The following is a 17,977-nucleotide window of genomic DNA, read 5'->3' as shown; positions in this document are numbered from 1 at the left end:
GGCTGGACGTTCCGCCTCCGGGAGCGGGGGCAAAGGCCCTGCAGGAGCCGCGGGGGGAGCCCGCAGCCCGCCCGGGGCGAGGCGGGGGGAGACCGGGCGGCTCCAGGTGCTCCGGCCGCTGCGGAAGGGCGGGCGGCAGAGCCCGGGGCGGCTGGACTCGGTCCCCGCGCCGCCCCCGGGGCAGCCTCCGCCCGGACCCCGACCCCTCTCCGGGACCCCGGCGCTCCCTCCACCCCGACCCCCACCCCCGATCCCCCGCCCCGGGCCCCGAGCGCCCTGCCCGCTCCCCGCCCCGAGGTGCCCGCACCCCCCGGCTCCGCCGCTCGAGCTCCCCCGTGCGCTCTGCCCCGGGAGGCGGCGGCGGCGGCGGCTGCTCCCCGCGCCCGGAGCTGTCCCTGCCCGCGGCTCCCGGTTCCCCGCGCCGGCCATGCCGGGGCCGCGCCGGGACCGCCCGGCCGTGCTGCTGCTGCTCGGGGCGCTGCTGGCGGCCGACCTCTACTTCCACCTCTGGCCGCGGGCGCGGCGGGAGCTGGCGGCGGGCGCCCCGGGCTGCCCCTGCCGCCGCCGCCCCGCGCCCGCCGCCCCTCCGCCCCGCGCCCGCGCCGCCTCCGCGCTGCGGCGCCTCTTCGCCCACCCGCTGTACCGCGCCGCCGCCCCGCGGGGCCTCGCCGAGCCGCTGCTGGGCGCCCGCGAAGCCCTGCGCTACTACCGGCGGAAGGCGGCCCGCTGGAACAGGTGCGTCCCGCCGCCGCGGCACCCCCTGCGCCGGTCCCCCTCCCCGGGCACCCCCCGGGCGCCCCCTCCCCGGGCATCCCTCGCGTGGGCAGCTCCTGGGCGCCCCCTCCCCGGGCACCCCCTGCACGCGCACCCCCCGGCACCCCCTGCACGAGCATCCCAAGCGCGGGTACCCCCCGGGCACCCCTTCCCCAGGCGCCCCTTCCCCGGGCACCCCTTCCCCGGGCACCCCCCGCACAGGCACCCCCCGCACAGGCACCCCCTGCACAGGAATCTCCCGGGCACCCCTTCCCCAGGCACCCCCTGCACAGGAATCTCCTGGGCACCCCCTCCTCGGGCACCCCCTGCATGAGCACCCTCTCTCTGGGCACCCCTCCCGGGTACCCCCTGCACAGGTACCCCACAGGCACCCCCTTTCTGGGCAGCTCTCCCAGGCACCCCTGCTTAAGTACCCCCTGCCTGGGCACACACCCCCTGGGTACCCCCCCGCATCCCTGGGCCGGCTTGTGCCCCACTTCCTGGCCCTCTGACCCCCGTCCTCCCCGTCACCCTCCTCCCCAAGAACCAGCACCCCATGGACAGGCAGGGCTGAGCCCGGGGGCAGAGAGGCTCTGCTGGGAGGGGGTTCTTGGGGTGCCTCCCGCCCTGCTGTAGGATCCCCAGGGGAGGGGAAGGGTGGCAGCTGGGGCACAGGGTGAGACCCTGGGAGCCGGGTCCTCCCGGGGGTAAGCACCTCTTTTGCTCTGCGTCACCTTTTCGGCTTGGGGGCAGAAGGGGAGCCAGCCCCTGCATCCACCAGCCCTCGGGGTGGGTGACAACGGGAGCCCCTGGGCTCCAGCAGCCACAGTCCCCCCGGCCAGAGCCCGGCACACCTCGGTGTCTGCCTCCAAGCAGTTACATGGGTCTCCTCTGATCCATGACAGCAGTGTTGGGGCGCTGGCTCCCCGTTCAGCCCCTCTCCTGTTCCCTCTGCTGACTTCTCTGCAAGAAAAGGTGCAGAGGCTTTTACTTTTGGAGAGAAAGAGACTCCCAGCTCAGCGCCCTCTCCTTGCCGCCTCTCCCAGCCCCAGACACGGTTGCAGGAAAACTCCTCCGTCTCCTGCTGCTGGGGTGGGACTGTCACTAACCCTCTTGGCCCCTGCCCCGGCGGGGACAGTGACCTTCAGCACCAGCTCGGAGCATCGGCCACCTGTGCGTGATCCGACCACTGAGTCTTCACACCCCGGGACCCTGAACCCCTGATCTTATGTTTGTGGGACTCCCCCAGTCCCAGTTTCAGGCGCGATTTGCAGAGGAGACGATGGGAAGCGGTAATGGAAGGAAGCGAGGAATGACCTCCGTGGCCTGAGCAGCGCCCGGGGCCTGGAGCCACCCCATGTGCTCAGCTGGGGTTCAGCCCCCATGAGGCTCATCCCTTGCCTGAGTCAGGCTGGAGCAGGTCGAATCCTTCTTCACATGGCTTGAAGTCCATGGGCGATGCGTTTGGGTATCCCTGGGGACACGTGCCACGGCCAGGCTGTGCCACCGTGCCACAGACCCCCTTGGCTGCATCTTCTCGGAGCTGCGCAATGCCTCCTGAAGACATCAGGATTTGGGTAGCAAGATGGATGTTTCCCGAGTAAAAGCCTGGTAGGGATGCGGGATTTGAACTGAAGCAGCTCACGGCACGTACTTGACGGCTTCTTGAGCACCACCAGAAGCCCTGAGCACCCAGTGCCACGCGCTCGCAGCAGCACTGGCATTACGTCTGCACCAGCCTCACCTGTGGGACAGCCCCGGCTGTTTGGTAAGAAGACTGCATTCCCCGACTTTATTTACTGCTTTGTTTAAACGTGCTATTTGCAGTGAAACCACGGCTGCACGATGCCTTTTTTTCTGAGGTTTGGTTATGATGTGGCCGGGAGGAAAGCTGTGATGCCGTTTGCCCTTGATTGACTTCGCTTTGCACCTCCAGGAAGAAGGGAGACAGGGTATTGATTATTCCTCAGTCACTTTGAAATAAAATATGTGGTGCTCACGAGCGGGTAAAGCCTTCAGGGAGCACGCACCGGCCGAGGTGACACACAACCTCTCCTGCCATGGGCGCTGCAAATTGAATATATAATCAGACGGCACTTGCCAGGGCTGATGCGTTTATTTGCTGTGGGCATGGAGGAATTTCTGCCTCACCGGGAGCACTGCAGGGCCCGTGTCCTCTCCGACGTGGTCAGTGAAAGAGCCATCTCTATAATTGCCGCGAGTGAAGGGCAGTGTCCTCTGAGGGACCCAGGAGCCCGTGGCTTTCTCTCCCCATCCATAGGTTTAGCGAAGCTGCTGCTGCTGTTGAGGACTGCGGTGCTGCGGGAGCAAGGTCCACACCAGCTCTCACCGAGGTGTGACCACATCCACTACCAAGCAGAAGAGGATCAGAGCTGAGCGTCCATGGGCCATCCTCTCCTCGGCTTGACTGGCTGACGGCACGTTTCTGCATCACGCGTAGGTCTGACCGTTGGCAAAGCAGCTTTCAGAGTGGCAGGATGCTCCTCTTGAGTGGAACAAGCTGTAGCGTAACCCTGTACCTACAGCACAGCCTGCCTGTCTTCATTTCCACGGCCAGATCGACATCAGCTGGACTGGGACTCTCTGCCAGCTTGTGGAGTGGCCCCAGGACATGGCCCGTTTCGGATACCCACGGCCAGGGGAGCACAGCAGCGTGTGTCCTACCTCCACGGTGCTCACAGTGTGCTGGCTGCTGCCCATCACCGTGCTTTTCCCCGGCACTTCAATTAGGACCGGGAGTTTGATTGCAGGATGCAGAACCAGCTGGAGAGGCTGATGGGGATGCAGGAAGGAAACAGCAAAAAAAACATCCACACCTCTTCAACACCAAAAAAATCCCCTTAAAAACTCCAGAGCTTATTTTTATCCTTGAAGGAGCAGCTTCAAGACCCCAAACTCTGTAACCGGCTCGGTGCCGGAGGAGGCACGGGTGAGCGGACACCGGTGGCCTGTGCCCAGCATCACCCCACGCCGTGCCCCTCGCAGCCCAGCAGCGAGCTGGCTGAGCAGAGAGCCAGGGCAACCCCGGGGCTATTTACAGCAAGTTCCAAATGAACCCGTTTTTTATATCATTATGTCTTTTGCAGAGCTCTGTTCTTACAGGGAAATATTTCAGGAATCCTGAAGGAAACAGGGAGGCAGAGGGAGCTGCATTTTGGGTTTTAAGGCTGGAAGGGGCCCCGCTGGCCCTGCAGCAGCTCGCCCAGGACAGGGATCGTGCGGGCACTGGGCTGGGAAGCAGCGGCCAGACGGGAACTGCCTCCCCTTGCATAATCGCTGCATTTTTTTCCCCATCAGTAATGTATTGCTCACTGCCACCCCGGGGGAGGAACAGCCTGTGTGTATGGGAGGCAGGAGAGCAAATATGGTAAAATATTTGGGCAGCTTCCCTAAGGAAAAATCCTGAGGCATTCTTCTAAATTATCCTGGGCTCTTTAATGTCCCTGGCCGCAGCGGGGTTTAAGGTTGTGCCTCAAAGACTTGCCCACGCGAGACCTGGTGCACAGCAGCACGCTGGAAGGTCGAGGCACGTCCACCGGAACCCACAGCATCCCGGGACCGCGTCCTCGTGCACAGCCTGCCAGCCAAACCTGCCGACGAGTCTTAGCACGCTCCCGAGTCCGCCTTCTCCTGACTTGGGGGGAGCTTCTGCCTCCTTTGCAGATGGCCCCAGCAAAGAGACGTCCCCGAAAAGCCCTGTCCCTGCAGAGCAGCCGGTGTGAGGCCAGGCGAGACCCCCCAGCAGCACACCCTCCTCCCCTCGGGCACTGGGCTGCAAATCACTTGAGCTTCCTCCTAAACTGGATCGATGGAGAAATGCTCCGACGCCCTTATTCCCGACCACACGCACGTGGACTTCGTGCTGACCTGATCCAGCTGAAAGGCAAACAAACTGGGAGAGGGAATGGGCTGCTCTGACCTGCAGATATGCCACGTCTCTCCCTTTCCTAGATTTCTCCCAGGACGCTACTGAAACGTGTCCCTCGCCCTTAGGAGGGTTCATCCCTTCCTCGTAGTGAGACTGGACTAACCACACTGTTTAGCCTGCTTGGCTGGAGAAGGATAATGGAAAAAAACTCAACTGAAACCCAACGCTCTTCTGCTGGTCTGAGCAGGGAAGCAAAAAAAACCACAACGCCCATGAGCCCTTTCCATCCCAGCCTTGGTTAATGCCCCACTCGTTATCAGCCCCCAGCTCCTGTTTTCTTTCGCGGATGTATCTTGGCACTTCCAGTGCAAACTGAACTGCGTTTTCCCTTTATCAGGACTGGCTACTCCGTACATGGCTCGGCCGGCGTTAATGAGAAACTAACGCTCTGTCCTCCGCCGGGTGGAATGAGTGACCTTTCGATTGCAGTTTAGCAAAGCGTGGGTCCCAGCCATGGAGGTCTCAAGGTCGAGGAAAATGCTGATCAAGTGGGGAGACGTTTGGGGGTTATTATTGAACCTGGGAGGCCCCTTCGGCTCCACCTGCCAAGAAAGGACTGGGTTCAACCTTGATTTTAAGAGATGGGCAGGATGCTGCCGGACAGCCTCACTGCATCCCTGCTTGCCGGACTGAGGGCTGTGAATCTGGTCACAAAGGCAATTTGTGGCTCTAACTTTGTGATTTTTTTCCCTGCCTGGGACCTCCTGCTTCAGGAAAAAATACTGGCAGAGATGTTATGACCGTAAAGACAGTCCTCTGCAGAGGCTCACTCGGACAAGACCCTGTTGTTCTCCTGGGCTCTCCAGGTGCCTCACTGAGGAGTCGAGACCCGAGTTATCCGCTGTCACATCACATCCCCTCCCCACGTCTGGCCTGGAGCCTGCAGTCCCTCCAGGAAGCACTTCATCCATCGCACACACCAGCTCTTGTGTTGCTGGAGACGCGGTTTAGCTCCAGCCGTGCCCTGACACCCCTCCTGGTCCTGGTGGGTGAGGAAAAGACAACAGAGTCCCTTGGGGGGACCTTCCCAGGGCTTTGCAGAGGGAAGAAGGCGGCACAATTTGTGAGACCTTTGACCTTCTCAGTCATCACTCCCTGCCTCAGTTTCCCCTCGGGTAGCACCCAGAGTCCTTATCCACCCTGTGCCCCCCAGCTCTGCTCCCCAGCACCCTCCCCGCTCCCCGACAGCCTCTGGGCTCCGAGCAGTAAGGGTTTCCACCCCGGGGCTCGTCCTCATCGCCCCGTAACCGCTCTCTTCCAGGAGACACAAGCTTTACAGGGAGGAGCTGAACCTAACCTCCCCGGTGGTGCCGCTGCCGCTCCGGCCGGAGGCCAGCTGGCTCCAGTTCCACCTGGGCATCAGCCGCGACGGGCTCTACCCGCGCTCCAGCCCCGCCGTCGACAGGCTCCTCCGCGACATGCGAGACTTCACCACGATCAGTGCCGGTATGCGCTCTCCTGCAGTGGGGACAGGGATGGGGCCGTTGGGAGCTGCATGGGGCTGGGGGGCTCCAGTCCCCCCAGGTCACTTTTGCAATCAAAGCAGGGGCTGTCTCTCTCCGGAGGAAGCCCCGAGCCCGGTGCCGGCTTCCCGGCAGGTTTTGTGCTGTGCAGTTGCCGTGCCCTTACCTTGAGACGGGAGGAAGGACTCGGCTGTAGCCCTTGATGCAGTATTTTTTGGTGCCAGCCATGCCAGGGATCCGTTGCGTGGCAGTTCGATCCCGACAGGCTGCCTCAGCCCCCCCGGGGGGACTGCACCCCTCGCTGTGCACCGGCAGCACTGGGGCAGGCAGGGACAGGCAGGCAGTGCCCCCCTGCATGCCCCATGCTGGGAGGGGGGTCAGCAGCAAGAGCTCAAGCCCAGGAGGGTCTCACCTCTCCTTCTGCCCTTGCAGACTACAGCCAGGACGAGAAAGCGCTGCTGGGGGCCTGCGACTGCAGCCAGAGTGAGTGCGACAATTCGGGTCCCTGCTCTCCCCCCGTACGCCATCGCTTCAGCTGACCCCAGTCCCCAGTTCCTCCACCCTAACCTCAGCAAGGGAAACATAAAGCCAGGCAATGCCAGGCCCTTCTCCCTCCAGTTAAACCCCACCACCCCAGCAGAGGCTGGGATGTGGGTGCCAGAACACCAGTACGCTACTGGTTTCTACTGGGGGGGGGGGGAAGTCCGCAGGAGGACGTAATAAATGGCTGTTGGGAGAAGCGCTGGAAGGAAATCTCCTCTGCGGCACAGGGGAGAGGGAGAGAGAGGGAAAACAACTGCAGAAGCAGAGGGGAGAAGCACCAAAGCAGAGGGGAGCAGCTGGAAGGAGCAGTGGGGTGCACTCACCGGGGTGGAAAGCCGCATCGCGCTGGAGTGTGTAACCGGCGCTTCACCGTGCGCCGGGGAGGCTTTCCAGGCGGCTAACGCCCCGTTTCCTCCCCAAGTCGTGAAGCCCAGCGGCGTGCACCTGAAGCTGGTCCTCAGGTTCCAGGATTTTGGGAAAGCCATGTTCAAGCCCATGAGGTAAGGCACGCTGGCAGAGCCCCCCCCTTGAGCCCCCCACCGCCCCGCGTAGCCATGAACCGAGGAGCCCCGCAGCGAGGGGTGCCGGCATCCTTGGCAAGGACAAGGATGCGCTCCTCTCCTGCGCTCAGCTACCTTGACAGCTGAAAAGGTTTAATTATTATTGGCTGCTTGCACTGTCCCAGAGCCGCACGCGGATAAACACCAGTGTTCCCACACTGCTTATTGACGACGGAAATTTCTCGGTTCATAGATGCCAGACGGCGAAGGACCTTGGGACGCTTGTTCTCCCCAGAGCTTTGCCGTTAGGGACTGCCCATTTCTTCCTCTTCCCCACCTGACTTTGTGTTTTACCTTGTTTCTCCTTGGATTCCCCAGAGTACTTCCAAGAAATAGCCATCAGTCCCGGTCACCTCAAACAAGTGTTTTAAATTGCTTCTGCACTTATTTCTAGCCCCCCGGGACTCTTCACATTTTTTCCCCCTCGCTTTACTTTCCGTGCACAGGCAGGGCAGCTGGCAGCACGCCGACTGTGATGGTTTGCTCATCCAGAAAGCCGCCAGCTCCTCTCCCGCTGGTTTCCATCCACCTCTGCCCAGTGTCCAGCAGGTCCAGGAAGGGAAGGAAAGCATCCGTGCACTCAGCTGAGCCAGGAGGGCTCAGCAATGCCTGGGGGCTTTCCTGTGATATACAGCTGCTTGAGAGGCTGAGCTTGCAAATTCACATGCTACTCATATTGGGGCACTGTGTGACAGCCAGAAAATGAAATTAAATGAGCTGCTGCTGGCGTTACTGTCTCAAGGATATGAAAGTATCAAACCTGAGTTCTTCTCTGCCTCCCACGGGGACATGAGAAGTGCAGCATGGCCTCTAGCATCCCCTGATGTTGTACCCACCCAAAACACTGAGTGGGTCTAGACCCTGGGTTTTGAAGCCCACGGTCAGCCCTTCTGCCTCCCTCAGCCCCGAGACAAGGCACAAGCGCTGCTCCGCGGCACGGCGGGTTGATCCCAGCTCAGCACTGGGCACTTTGGGTCCCGGCCTGGGCACCAGGCGCTGCAGCTCTGCCCGGTGGCCCTGGCACCAGCGTGGCCACACAAGAGCCGTCCCCGAGCACATCGGCTGTCCCTGGGTGCACCGTCCTTGTGCCACCACTCCACGTCCAGCTGCCCGCACTGGTGCCTGCCTGCCCTGCCCGGTTAGATTAACCCCCTTCATCTCTCCCAGGCAGAAGCGCGAGGAAGAGACTCCCGAGGACTTTTTCTACTTCGTTGACTTCCAGCGGCACAACGCAGAGATCGCCGCCTTCCACCTGGACAGGTAGGGGCTTGCCACGGTGCAGTGCCCCATCCTCTGCCCACGGAGAGCCTGGGCACGAGAAAAGCTGCGCTGAGCCCTGCAGAGCTGCTCAGCCTTAGATAAGCATTTGCTTTGCAGCACCCTTTTGGGAGCTGATGTGTTATTTGGGGATGGGGTGGCTCTGGTTCTCGTCTGAAGCCTGGGAGTCAGCTTTGCCTGGGCTGCTGCGTGAGAACAGGCTGGCAGATGAAGTCCAGGTCGCAAACGGGTCAGGTATTCGCCCAACGGTCCCATGGCCACACACGTGGTCCCTCCCATGCATCGAAGGGCACAGATGAGCTCTGGGCGCAGCCTGGATCCCCTCCCGGTGCGGGAGTCACACGCTCAATCAGCAATCAAGCTGTCTTTTGGATTGAGATAAACTGCAGTGATGCAGTTTCAAGCCCTCAGCTAATGAGCAATTAACCTGGCACCCCTTCCCAGCAGGCTTTGTATTTGATAAAATCAAAAATACCCTTATTAGAAGAGGAGGGCAGCAGGCACCTTCCCCTCAATGGGCTGAGTATTGAACATCAAGGGGAAGTGATCCCTGGTGATGATGATGGACAGGGGTCTCCAGTAAGGTCTTACATGACAAGCAGGACTAGATTGCAAGTCCTGTAGCTCAGACTCTGAGCGAGGGAATGGAAAGAGCTAAATTCCTTTTCCAGCTCTGCCCCTACACCACCACAGTGTCTCTGCCTGACTCAGCTACCACCAGCTTGCCTCTCCGCATCCCCGCTCCACCACCAGAAAAATGAGGCCAGACTGCTTTTCTGAAGTGCTTTGTGGTTTTTAGAGCTGAAAGATGCTAGATGAAAGCAAATGATTTTTTTTCTTTAAATATTGCTCAATAAGTAACAGGCTAAATCCTGTTTTGTGCCCAATTCTCAGAAGCAGAAGGCATTACCCAAGGAACAAAGCACAGCATTAGCCGGTTCACCCCGTGTTGCTGACTCAGCAATCAACAGCAGCTTTCCACTCACTGACATGAATGCCTTTCTGCCCCAGGCCCTGATTTTTTTAAGACTCTGAGATGAATCAGCTGGGCATGAGTGCCTCTGAGTGGGGTGATCCCTCCTCACCTCCCGCTGTCTCAGCCGCGGTGTACCAGGTCCAATGCATCTTTGCTCCGTGTCAAACCCAACATTGTAGAAGGGCCTGAAGGGCTGTTCTGCCTCCCCAAGGACCCAGCTTGTGTGCAAGGGGGTGGGAGAAACGGGTTAGGGAAAAGACATGAATCCTGGAAAACATTCAGATCGTTCCAGGCAGCAGCTATTAAAATACCAAAATCCGAACTCAGCTGCATTTTGGTCCAGAGGGCAAAATGATCCTGGCTCCTTGCTAGAAAGAAAACTGGGAGGGAAAAAAAAAACCATTCATGTGGGTACAGTCATCAAAAGGCCCCCAGTTTACCAACAGAAGGGACGAGGGCAGCATCTGCCATCCCACGTTGCTGTCCTGTGCAGTAACGTCCCTTTGCACCGCAGGCTCTGAGCAGCCATCCCTTTTGTGCAGGATCCTGGATTTCCGGAGGGTACCACCCACAGTTGGGAGGTTGATCAATGTCACCAAGGAGATCCTGGAGGTCACCAAGAATGAGATCCTGCAGAGCGTCTTCTTCGTCTCACCAGGTAGGCGAGCGCTTGGCTGCCGTGAGCTGGGATTAGATGTGTTGGTCCGTGGTGGGTGGAAGGGCAGGGTCTGCATGCAAAAGGGGCCAGCAGGACTTGTACTGTTGAACAGAAATTAAATTCTTGGGTGAAATATGCACAAAGACATGGTTACAGTAGAGGTGTCCCTCAGCCTCCAGCTGGAATCATCTGCAACATCTACTTGCCTGCCGAGTTTTTCCCAACCCTTCCCCTAACATGGGACCGGGTCTGTCCCTCAACCAAAATCCAGGTATTCTCCACAATTTGGCAGTTTCATATCCATGGTGTGATTAAATATGCCACATATACACAGTCACCGTCACATGATGGGGTAGAGTCAGTCCAGGCCACCTTGCAGCCTCCTGCAGATTGTAGCTCCTTTCCCCATTCGCCTCTCTCTTCTCCTGCCAGCCAGCAACGTCTGCTTCTTTGCCAAGTGCCCGTACATGTGCAAGACGGAGTACGCGGTGTGTGGGAACCCTCACCTCCTGGAAGGGTCCCTCTCCGCCTTCCTGCCATCCCTCAACCTGGCACCACGACTCTCTATCCCAAACCCATGGATCCGGTCCTACTCATTTGATGGAAAAGAGGAGTAAGTGGGTAAATGATGCTGCTTCCCATATCTGCATTGCAGGGAGCGTGTGGGAAGGAGAATGAGTGGGGTACAGACACACAGACATACGTACAGAAATTGTATGTCCAGGCAGAGGAAGGCCAAGGTTCAGAGGTTGCCCATAATTAGTCTAATAAATCTTAATGCCTGGGCATTGAGTAGGTTTGACTTCCAGTCTCCTGCATGCACAAGGAGAGAGATTTAAGTCCTCCTCCTCTCCATCTCTGCACAGAAGACCGGCTTTGGGGTGCTGCGGGGACACGGCAGCAGCACCCACTGAGTGTGTCACCCTCTTCTCCATCTCCTGCAGGTGGGAAGTGAATCCGCTCTACTGCAACACGGTGAGGGAGATCTACCCCTACAGCAACGGCAACCGGCTGCTTAACATCGTTGACATGGCCATATTTGACTTCCTAATAGGTATGACGAAGGGGGAAATAATATTCATTCCTTCCTTCCATGAGGGCTTTCAGCACCGCTCTGTCTGCCCTCCCACACCACGGTGTTTCTCAAAGCCGTCCCTTCTGCTCCAGAGGCAGTTTTGGGAGACTGCTGTCTCCCCGCAGCCAGCCAGCACAACCCTCCTGAGGTGGGGGTGCGGGGGAGCCCCCAGGCCCACCCCAGCCCCCTCCCCAGGGGGTCCAGCAGGATGAAAGCAGCAGCTCTGAGCATCTTAGACACTTCCAGCACGGCAACAAGTATTTCATGCAGATCTGAAAGGAAACGTAGGGTAGTTCAGAAAATTACTTGGTCACACGCAAGGGAAACCGTTCCTCTGTCTGCCCTTTACCAGGGAACATGGACCGTCACCACTATGAAATGTTCACCAAGTTTGGGGACGATGGCTTCCTCCTACATCTGGACAATGCCAGAGGGTGAGGCTGTGGGAGGACATCGGGGAGGGGGGGACGGTGGCGGACAGGCACTAAAGCTCTGCGCTCTCTGCTTACCCCCCCAGGTTCGGGCGGCATTCCCATGATGAAACCTCCATCCTGGCCCCGCTCTCCCAGTGTTGCACGTAAGTGCCAGCTTCATCTTCCTTCCCAGACACGTTGGTGTTCCCACCGTAACGGACTGGCAGCGCTCGCTGCTGGAAGTCACCCAGGGCTGGCTCCATCCAGCAGCACAGGGAAGGCCCCCGGCTAATCCCAGCCAAGGGGGCAGGCCAGACGCTGGAGCATGGGAATCATGAGTTATCCCTAAAACAGGGATTAAGCTTTTGTATCAGGTAGAGCGTTAAGCTCCGTTGTGCTGCAGCCTGCTGCGGTGTCATACAACTGTCCTTCCTGGATACTTTCCTATTGAAGCTAAAAGGCCTTGCAAGTGTAAAAGCTTTCACTGATAGACCAGGAGACACTGTCCATTGGATCAAACCCTTCCAGAAGTGTCTCCTAGCATTTCCCAGCCCATCGACATGAGGTGCTATCAGCCCCATTCAACTGACACGAAGCTCAGAAATCTCCATCCAAAAGCCCGGTAGAACTTTAATACAGCTAATCCGGTTTCTTCTTCCCATGGCGTTAAGCAGAAGCTGATAAATTTTACTATTTGAATCCTATCTTCTCTCTTTATTAATTCACCTAAATCATCAGCTGAAAGTTAGATTTAAGAGACAGAAAAAGCTGCTCTCCCCTGTGGTTTCTCTTTTGGAGATGCCTAACCTATTTCCTTGCTGTACCTGCTCCATCTCAGCCTCGGGATGTTAACCGCACTCTCTCCCATACACTTGTATTACTGGCTCTAATTTTAGGAACTGTTACTTGCACCCAGTGAGTCTTTTCATTTATAATTGCAGGCTCACAGTGAATCCTCAGGAACTCCTATTTTGTGCGGTTTAAATTAACTCTGCCTCTTAATTTGACCTGTATACAGTAAGATCCGCAGGTCAGATCCTTCCTATTCTTCCAGATCCACCTCCCAGAAGCTCTTCTTAATTTAATTCTCCTTGTAAAAGACAGTGGTAAGAAAACCTGCAAGTCGCACCTTGTAATAAGCCAACTAGGGCCAAGAACAATGTAAAAGCAGCTCATGCTGCCCGAGGGAGACGCACAAAACTTCATTTCCCACAACAGCCAATCCACTCGGAGTGGAGGAGCATCCAAAAACACTTGGAAAGGAAATCAAAAGGTTTCTCTGAGCAAGCACAGATTTCAGCCTGCCCCGACCAACTAGCTGGACTCGGCTCACCAAGTCACCTCCTTGTTCCTACACCTAAGCAGGGACAAAGTCCTCCAGCCCCTCCAGACAAGAAGGACCACTCAAAACACAGGGATGCAGAACACCGGGCTCCTCGCTTCCCTGTTAAACATGTTCATCTCGTTCCCAGCCGAGTTCTTCTCTAAGTTTGGCTTCCAGCAGATTTAAGTCTTCTGGTATTTTTAGCTACCTTTCGCAGCTCCCACACCAGTCCTTGTCCCATGTGTTGCAGTCTGCTGCTCCCCTCTCCCAGCATTGCTCCGACTACAGCAAATGGCACAAATACAGCCATGCAGTAAGAGATGGTCCTTTTCCTGAAAGGGTCAAAACCCTCAACAAGGCACAGACAGGCCTGAAAACAGCCCCCAGTTAGCCTGGCTCATGTATCTTCTTGGCTGATGAAGTCCCCAGAAGGCTCTGGATCAAATCTTCAACAATTCTGCACAACAGCAGGGTCACAACTGCCCTGGGGGAGAGGAGCGGGGCCGGCGGCAGGATTTCCATCTCGCGCTCCTTTCCGTGTTCTGCCTGTTTCTTATGTAACTGTTACAACATTAAATAAGCCATTCCCCACGGGGTCAGACTATCCCATTCTCCACCTCCAAGCCCCGTTGCTGTTCAGACCAGAGCAAACACAGCTGGTGTTTACCCACAGCAGCTCCTCAGTCACCCCTTGCCTAGAAGGAGAGTGCACGCGCGCTCGCTTGCTGCGGTTCGCATCTCCTCTGTACAAGGCTTTCCCTGGCAGCGGCAGCAGCACCTCACAGCCATGCTCCGGCAGTGATTTAAAGCCTCATTGCCAGGCTTAGCACTTGCTCAATTGATTATTTTTGGTAGGAATATTAATGCAAGCCTGGCAGCGGACAGCCAGGACAACAGCCACAGTTTAAGTCGCTGGCCCCCGTGCCAGCACTGCGCAGGAGGCAGCCGGTCGCAGCACCGTTCTCCCTCCTTCTGCAATGCAACAGGCACCGCTGATCAAAGATGCGGCTCGCTTGGCTGCTCCAGAGCTCTGCCAGCGCCTGGTGCAATTCAGCCACTGCTCGGCCAGGCACAGCAGCAGCAACAAGCCTTTCCCCCGGCATCTGAACAGCATGCGTCCTCTTAGAGTTGCAGAGAGCCAGATCACTGTTCCAAATCGATGCCCTGGGTAAATAACAAGCATACAAAGGCAAATTCTGGATCTGGTTAAAGCGTTTCTGACTATACCTTTTTCCAGCTGAAAATTCTGGCTCAGCTAAATAGGAATGCTCCATGAACACAGACTACTTTGTTTCCAAAATTTAAAGGGCAGTAACTAAAACCACTGATTAATTTCAGTGTTAAGAGATGCTGAAGTCAAAACACTTTTGCTGAGGATTAAAGAAACAGTTTCAGAATACTTAGTTTTGTTCCCAGAAGTGTTCCAAGATTATAGCTTTTCATCCCTCCTTCTGTCAAAGGGGAATAATATTTAAATCTCAGTACCTCTAAAGGTGGAAAGTCAGTTAAATCAGTTCCAGGAAATACTCCATCTTTTTTGCTCAGTTTTGACAGATTTTTTTTCTTTCACGCCTCTTGTTTTCCCTTCCCCCTCTGCCCCCACCCCATAAATGTCATCCTTGGGAACATGGCAGTAATCTGGGGAACTGGGTCATCTCTGACTCAGAGGAAAAACACTCGTTACTGAGAAGTTCTATCATATTTTTCTCTCTGATGACAGAATTCTGCAGTACAAATACTCTGCAGTCCGGAAAAACAAAGGAAGAAGCAGAGGTTTCTGCAAAAATTTTCATTTCCTTCAGAAAGGGAAAGCTTTTGTTCCAAAGTTTTTTGTCAAGTGTCTTCACCCATCTCTGCCCTCCCTCTTTCCCCTACTACCAAGGGGCTCAGACAGCTGGTTCTTGCTAGGATGCCGCAGGAAGTTTGCATTAAGATGCCTGTTTTCTTTTTTCCCCAGAATAAAGAGGACAACGTTATTACGACTCCAGCTCTTGGCTGAGCCCGAATATCGCCTCAGCGACGTGATGAGGGAATCCCTCCTGCAGGACCGCCTGGCACCTGTCCTCACCGAACCACATCTCCTGGCTTTAGACAGACGGCTACAGCTTATCCTGAAAGCTGTGAGGAAATGCATAGACACGTATGGAGAAGCCAAGGTGGTGGCCAACGACACCAGGCAGCCTGAGGCTCCTGCGTCTGACAGAGCCAATCTGACCACTTAAACAGTCCTTAACTCATGCTCAGAGATGGGGAAAACCCCTGCAGCAAGTTTTAATAGCTGGTAATTTCCATCTACAAACCCTTGCGGAGACTGAGAGAGGAAACTCTTCAGAAGACCTTCAAGAATCACACTGGGCTTCTATGCTGGGTACCAAAGCTTCTGCGCTTGGCCAGCGTGTTGGTAAGTTGTGGTCTGACTGCAGCAGACCTTTACACCCCAAATACCAGCTCTCAGGGGGAAAAGCAGTGATCTCCTGTTCTGTACTTGGTCATGCCCATGGGAGGGCGGGGGAACACATGGCCATTGGTTTGCTCAACCTGCACGGGATCTCGGTCTTGCTAGTAAAGAACACAAACTAGATCGGAGGATGAGGCTTGAATAAAGAGATGCCAAGAGCATTTTCCTCTTATTAAGTCTCTGTTCTGTAATCAAGACTGTGTACTTGAGAAAAGAGCAATCTTACTTCGCAAGGGCAGTGCCTGCCACTGAGACAAGATAGCACGTTGATTCAGCACGGTCAGACAGAAGAGCATCTGCACAGCATTCACCATCAGACCTGTCGGTGGTCTCTTCAACCATGATCCACCCACACCACTTCGATCTGTGCATATCGCTCAAAAGCCCACTGCCTCACAGAGCAGTAAAGCCACTTCTACTTTCACCTGCCTCAGGGGTGGAAGAGACAGTTTGGGTTATAAGAGAAAGGCAGGTAGGTGTTGCCTTTGACCCCAAGGAAAAAAACAAAACAAACTGCTCAGAGGCACAGAACTGTATTTACAATTCAAGAAGCCACCCACTTCTGGTGAAACACTTTGCTAAAGTAGGGGGATATATCTCAGGTCATCTTCCCATAACTTAAGTGATTTTAAAGTTGTCAGAAATCCCTGGAGAACCGAAGTGGTATCCCACCCCCCATCTCTGTGCATTTTGAGGAGATGCAATAGGAACTGGAGACCAAAAAAGCGTGGGGAGGAAGTTATTGTATACCTTTCAATTTGTAGTTTTCCCCTTGCCTCCCAATGACAAGGCTTAAGAATAACTTGATTACTGAAGCTCTCTTTAATGGTTTTTTCCTTTAACTGTTCAAGAACAATTGCACTGAGCTTTTTGGCAGCCTAGGGAAAAGTAGTTGAGAACCTTGTTGATAATTTATCATCCTTAAGGAAAAAAAACAAACCACCACAACCAATCTGCTAGAAGCTCATTCTAAACTAACCTTTAAGTTTAAACAAAACCCACCTACAGCAGTGCAGACCTTTCAGAGGAGAATCCTAACCACAGTACAAATGTTGTCAGGCAGCAGTTGTTAACAGGTTCTCAGCAAGCTGCTGCACCGACCACTGGCTCATTTTCTCACGGGCTGGAATTTTGCCCAACCTAAAGGGAACTCAGTGACACTGGCAGGAAGCGCCTGAATCATGCAAGGAAGGAACAAAGCTTGTTTGGCCACAGCTATCGTTTTTCACAGGGGACTGTGCTGACATTTAATTCAACTCCACAATAATTCTACAATACACCTGTCTCCACGGTGTAAAACTACGGAAGAGATTGTAGTTGTAATTTGAGCATGTCCCTACAGCTGCTGAATCCATTCATCTGTATGAGGAAGTTTGGAGCGTTTCTACTTAGCAAAGAGATTCCTCCAAAATTCTGAAGCCACAAAGGTTAGCAAAAAAGCCCACACAAACCCAACCAACCAAAAAAACCCCACCCCACCCCACGCTCCTTTAGTCTCATCCCAGCTTGTGATTCAGCCACGTCCTTCCATTTCCAGCTTTCACAAAAGCAAGGTTGTAAACAGTCTCAATCAAACAAACAGAATTCTCGACATTGGTAGGCTTACAGACCTTTTTACTCGTGTGGACAGAAAATAAATGAAAATAAAAGGATTTAACTCACTCTGGGCATGCACGGTGCAGCAGTTATTTCAGTACAGGATGCTGGATTCCCAAAGTCGCATCCCCCTCTACCGGTGACTTTTTGTGTACTTAACCACACGTGACAAGCCCAAAATTAATTTGTTCGGTGTCATGGAATGGTTACTGTTAATGTTGGCTGCTTGAAGAGGAAGAACATGGCAACAGAAGATAAGTTTAGAAGTAAAGTTTAAGGTTGGAAGTGAAAGTTTTAAAGTTTCATTTTAGGTAATAAAAAAGTTTTCAGTTTTTTTGGTCAAGGGGATGGGGGAAAGGGAGGGCAGGATGAAGGTAACAAACCCACGGATATTTACATAGCTGGTATACTAACAGGGATTGGAAGTTTGCTTTCTTCTTACTTTTATTCTCCTTTACATGGTAGTTTTTTAATGTATCTTCAAAGTTGGGCAATAGCTTTCTCAGAGCTGGATGTAAAACATGTCCAGTCTAAGCCGCTTCAGGTCATCACCCTTCAAATTTTTTCCTACTTCATCATAGTGTGAAGATCCCCCTCTTCTATTTCTCACTGTCTGTCCACCAGAACTCATTCATGATTAATGAAAGTTTTGAAGACGTGACGATTAAGGGTATGCATAGATAGAAGCAGACAACTTACAGAAGGCTTATGAGCTCCAGTAATAGTGGCTGGGCTGGGAATTAACAACCATAAGAGATCAAAGCAGCACGAGTTTCTAAAAGTCAAGCAAGACGCAGGTACCTTCTCACTTCAACAGCAGTCATGTGGACCCAATGCCAGAACTCCAGAGAACTTCCCGGGTCACAGGCACGGGTTGGCTCGTGGAGACCAAGCTCCCCAGGGCTCCAGAGGAGAAGGTTCAGTTGTGCTG

At 55.1% G+C, this 17,977-nt stretch overlaps 1 protein-coding gene across 1 annotated transcript; it reads left to right on the top strand.

Moving 5' to 3' along the window:
• Positions 1–427: 427 nt before the first annotated feature.
• Positions 428–15,569, top strand: FAM20A (FAM20A golgi associated secretory pathway pseudokinase). Its single transcript, XM_059828203.1, has 11 exons — positions 428–735; positions 5,964–6,148; positions 6,598–6,648; positions 7,130–7,208; positions 8,436–8,528; positions 10,065–10,180; positions 10,613–10,793; positions 11,125–11,234; positions 11,608–11,689; positions 11,773–11,832; positions 14,950–15,569. The coding sequence occupies exons 1-11, from the start codon at positions 428–430 to the stop codon at positions 15,212–15,214; spliced, it is 1,530 nt and encodes a 509-aa protein (XP_059684186.1). The 3' UTR covers positions 15,215–15,569.
• The last annotated feature ends 2,408 nt before the right edge of the window (positions 15,570–17,977 follow it).

Source organism: Gavia stellata, chromosome 22, assembly GCF_030936135.1.
Source record: "Gavia stellata isolate bGavSte3 chromosome 22, bGavSte3.hap2, whole genome shotgun sequence".
Lineage (NCBI taxonomy): Eukaryota > Metazoa > Chordata > Aves > Gaviiformes > Gaviidae > Gavia > Gavia stellata.
Note: the sequence above shows the minus strand (reverse complement) of the source record. Positions and strands in the feature narration are given on the sequence as shown.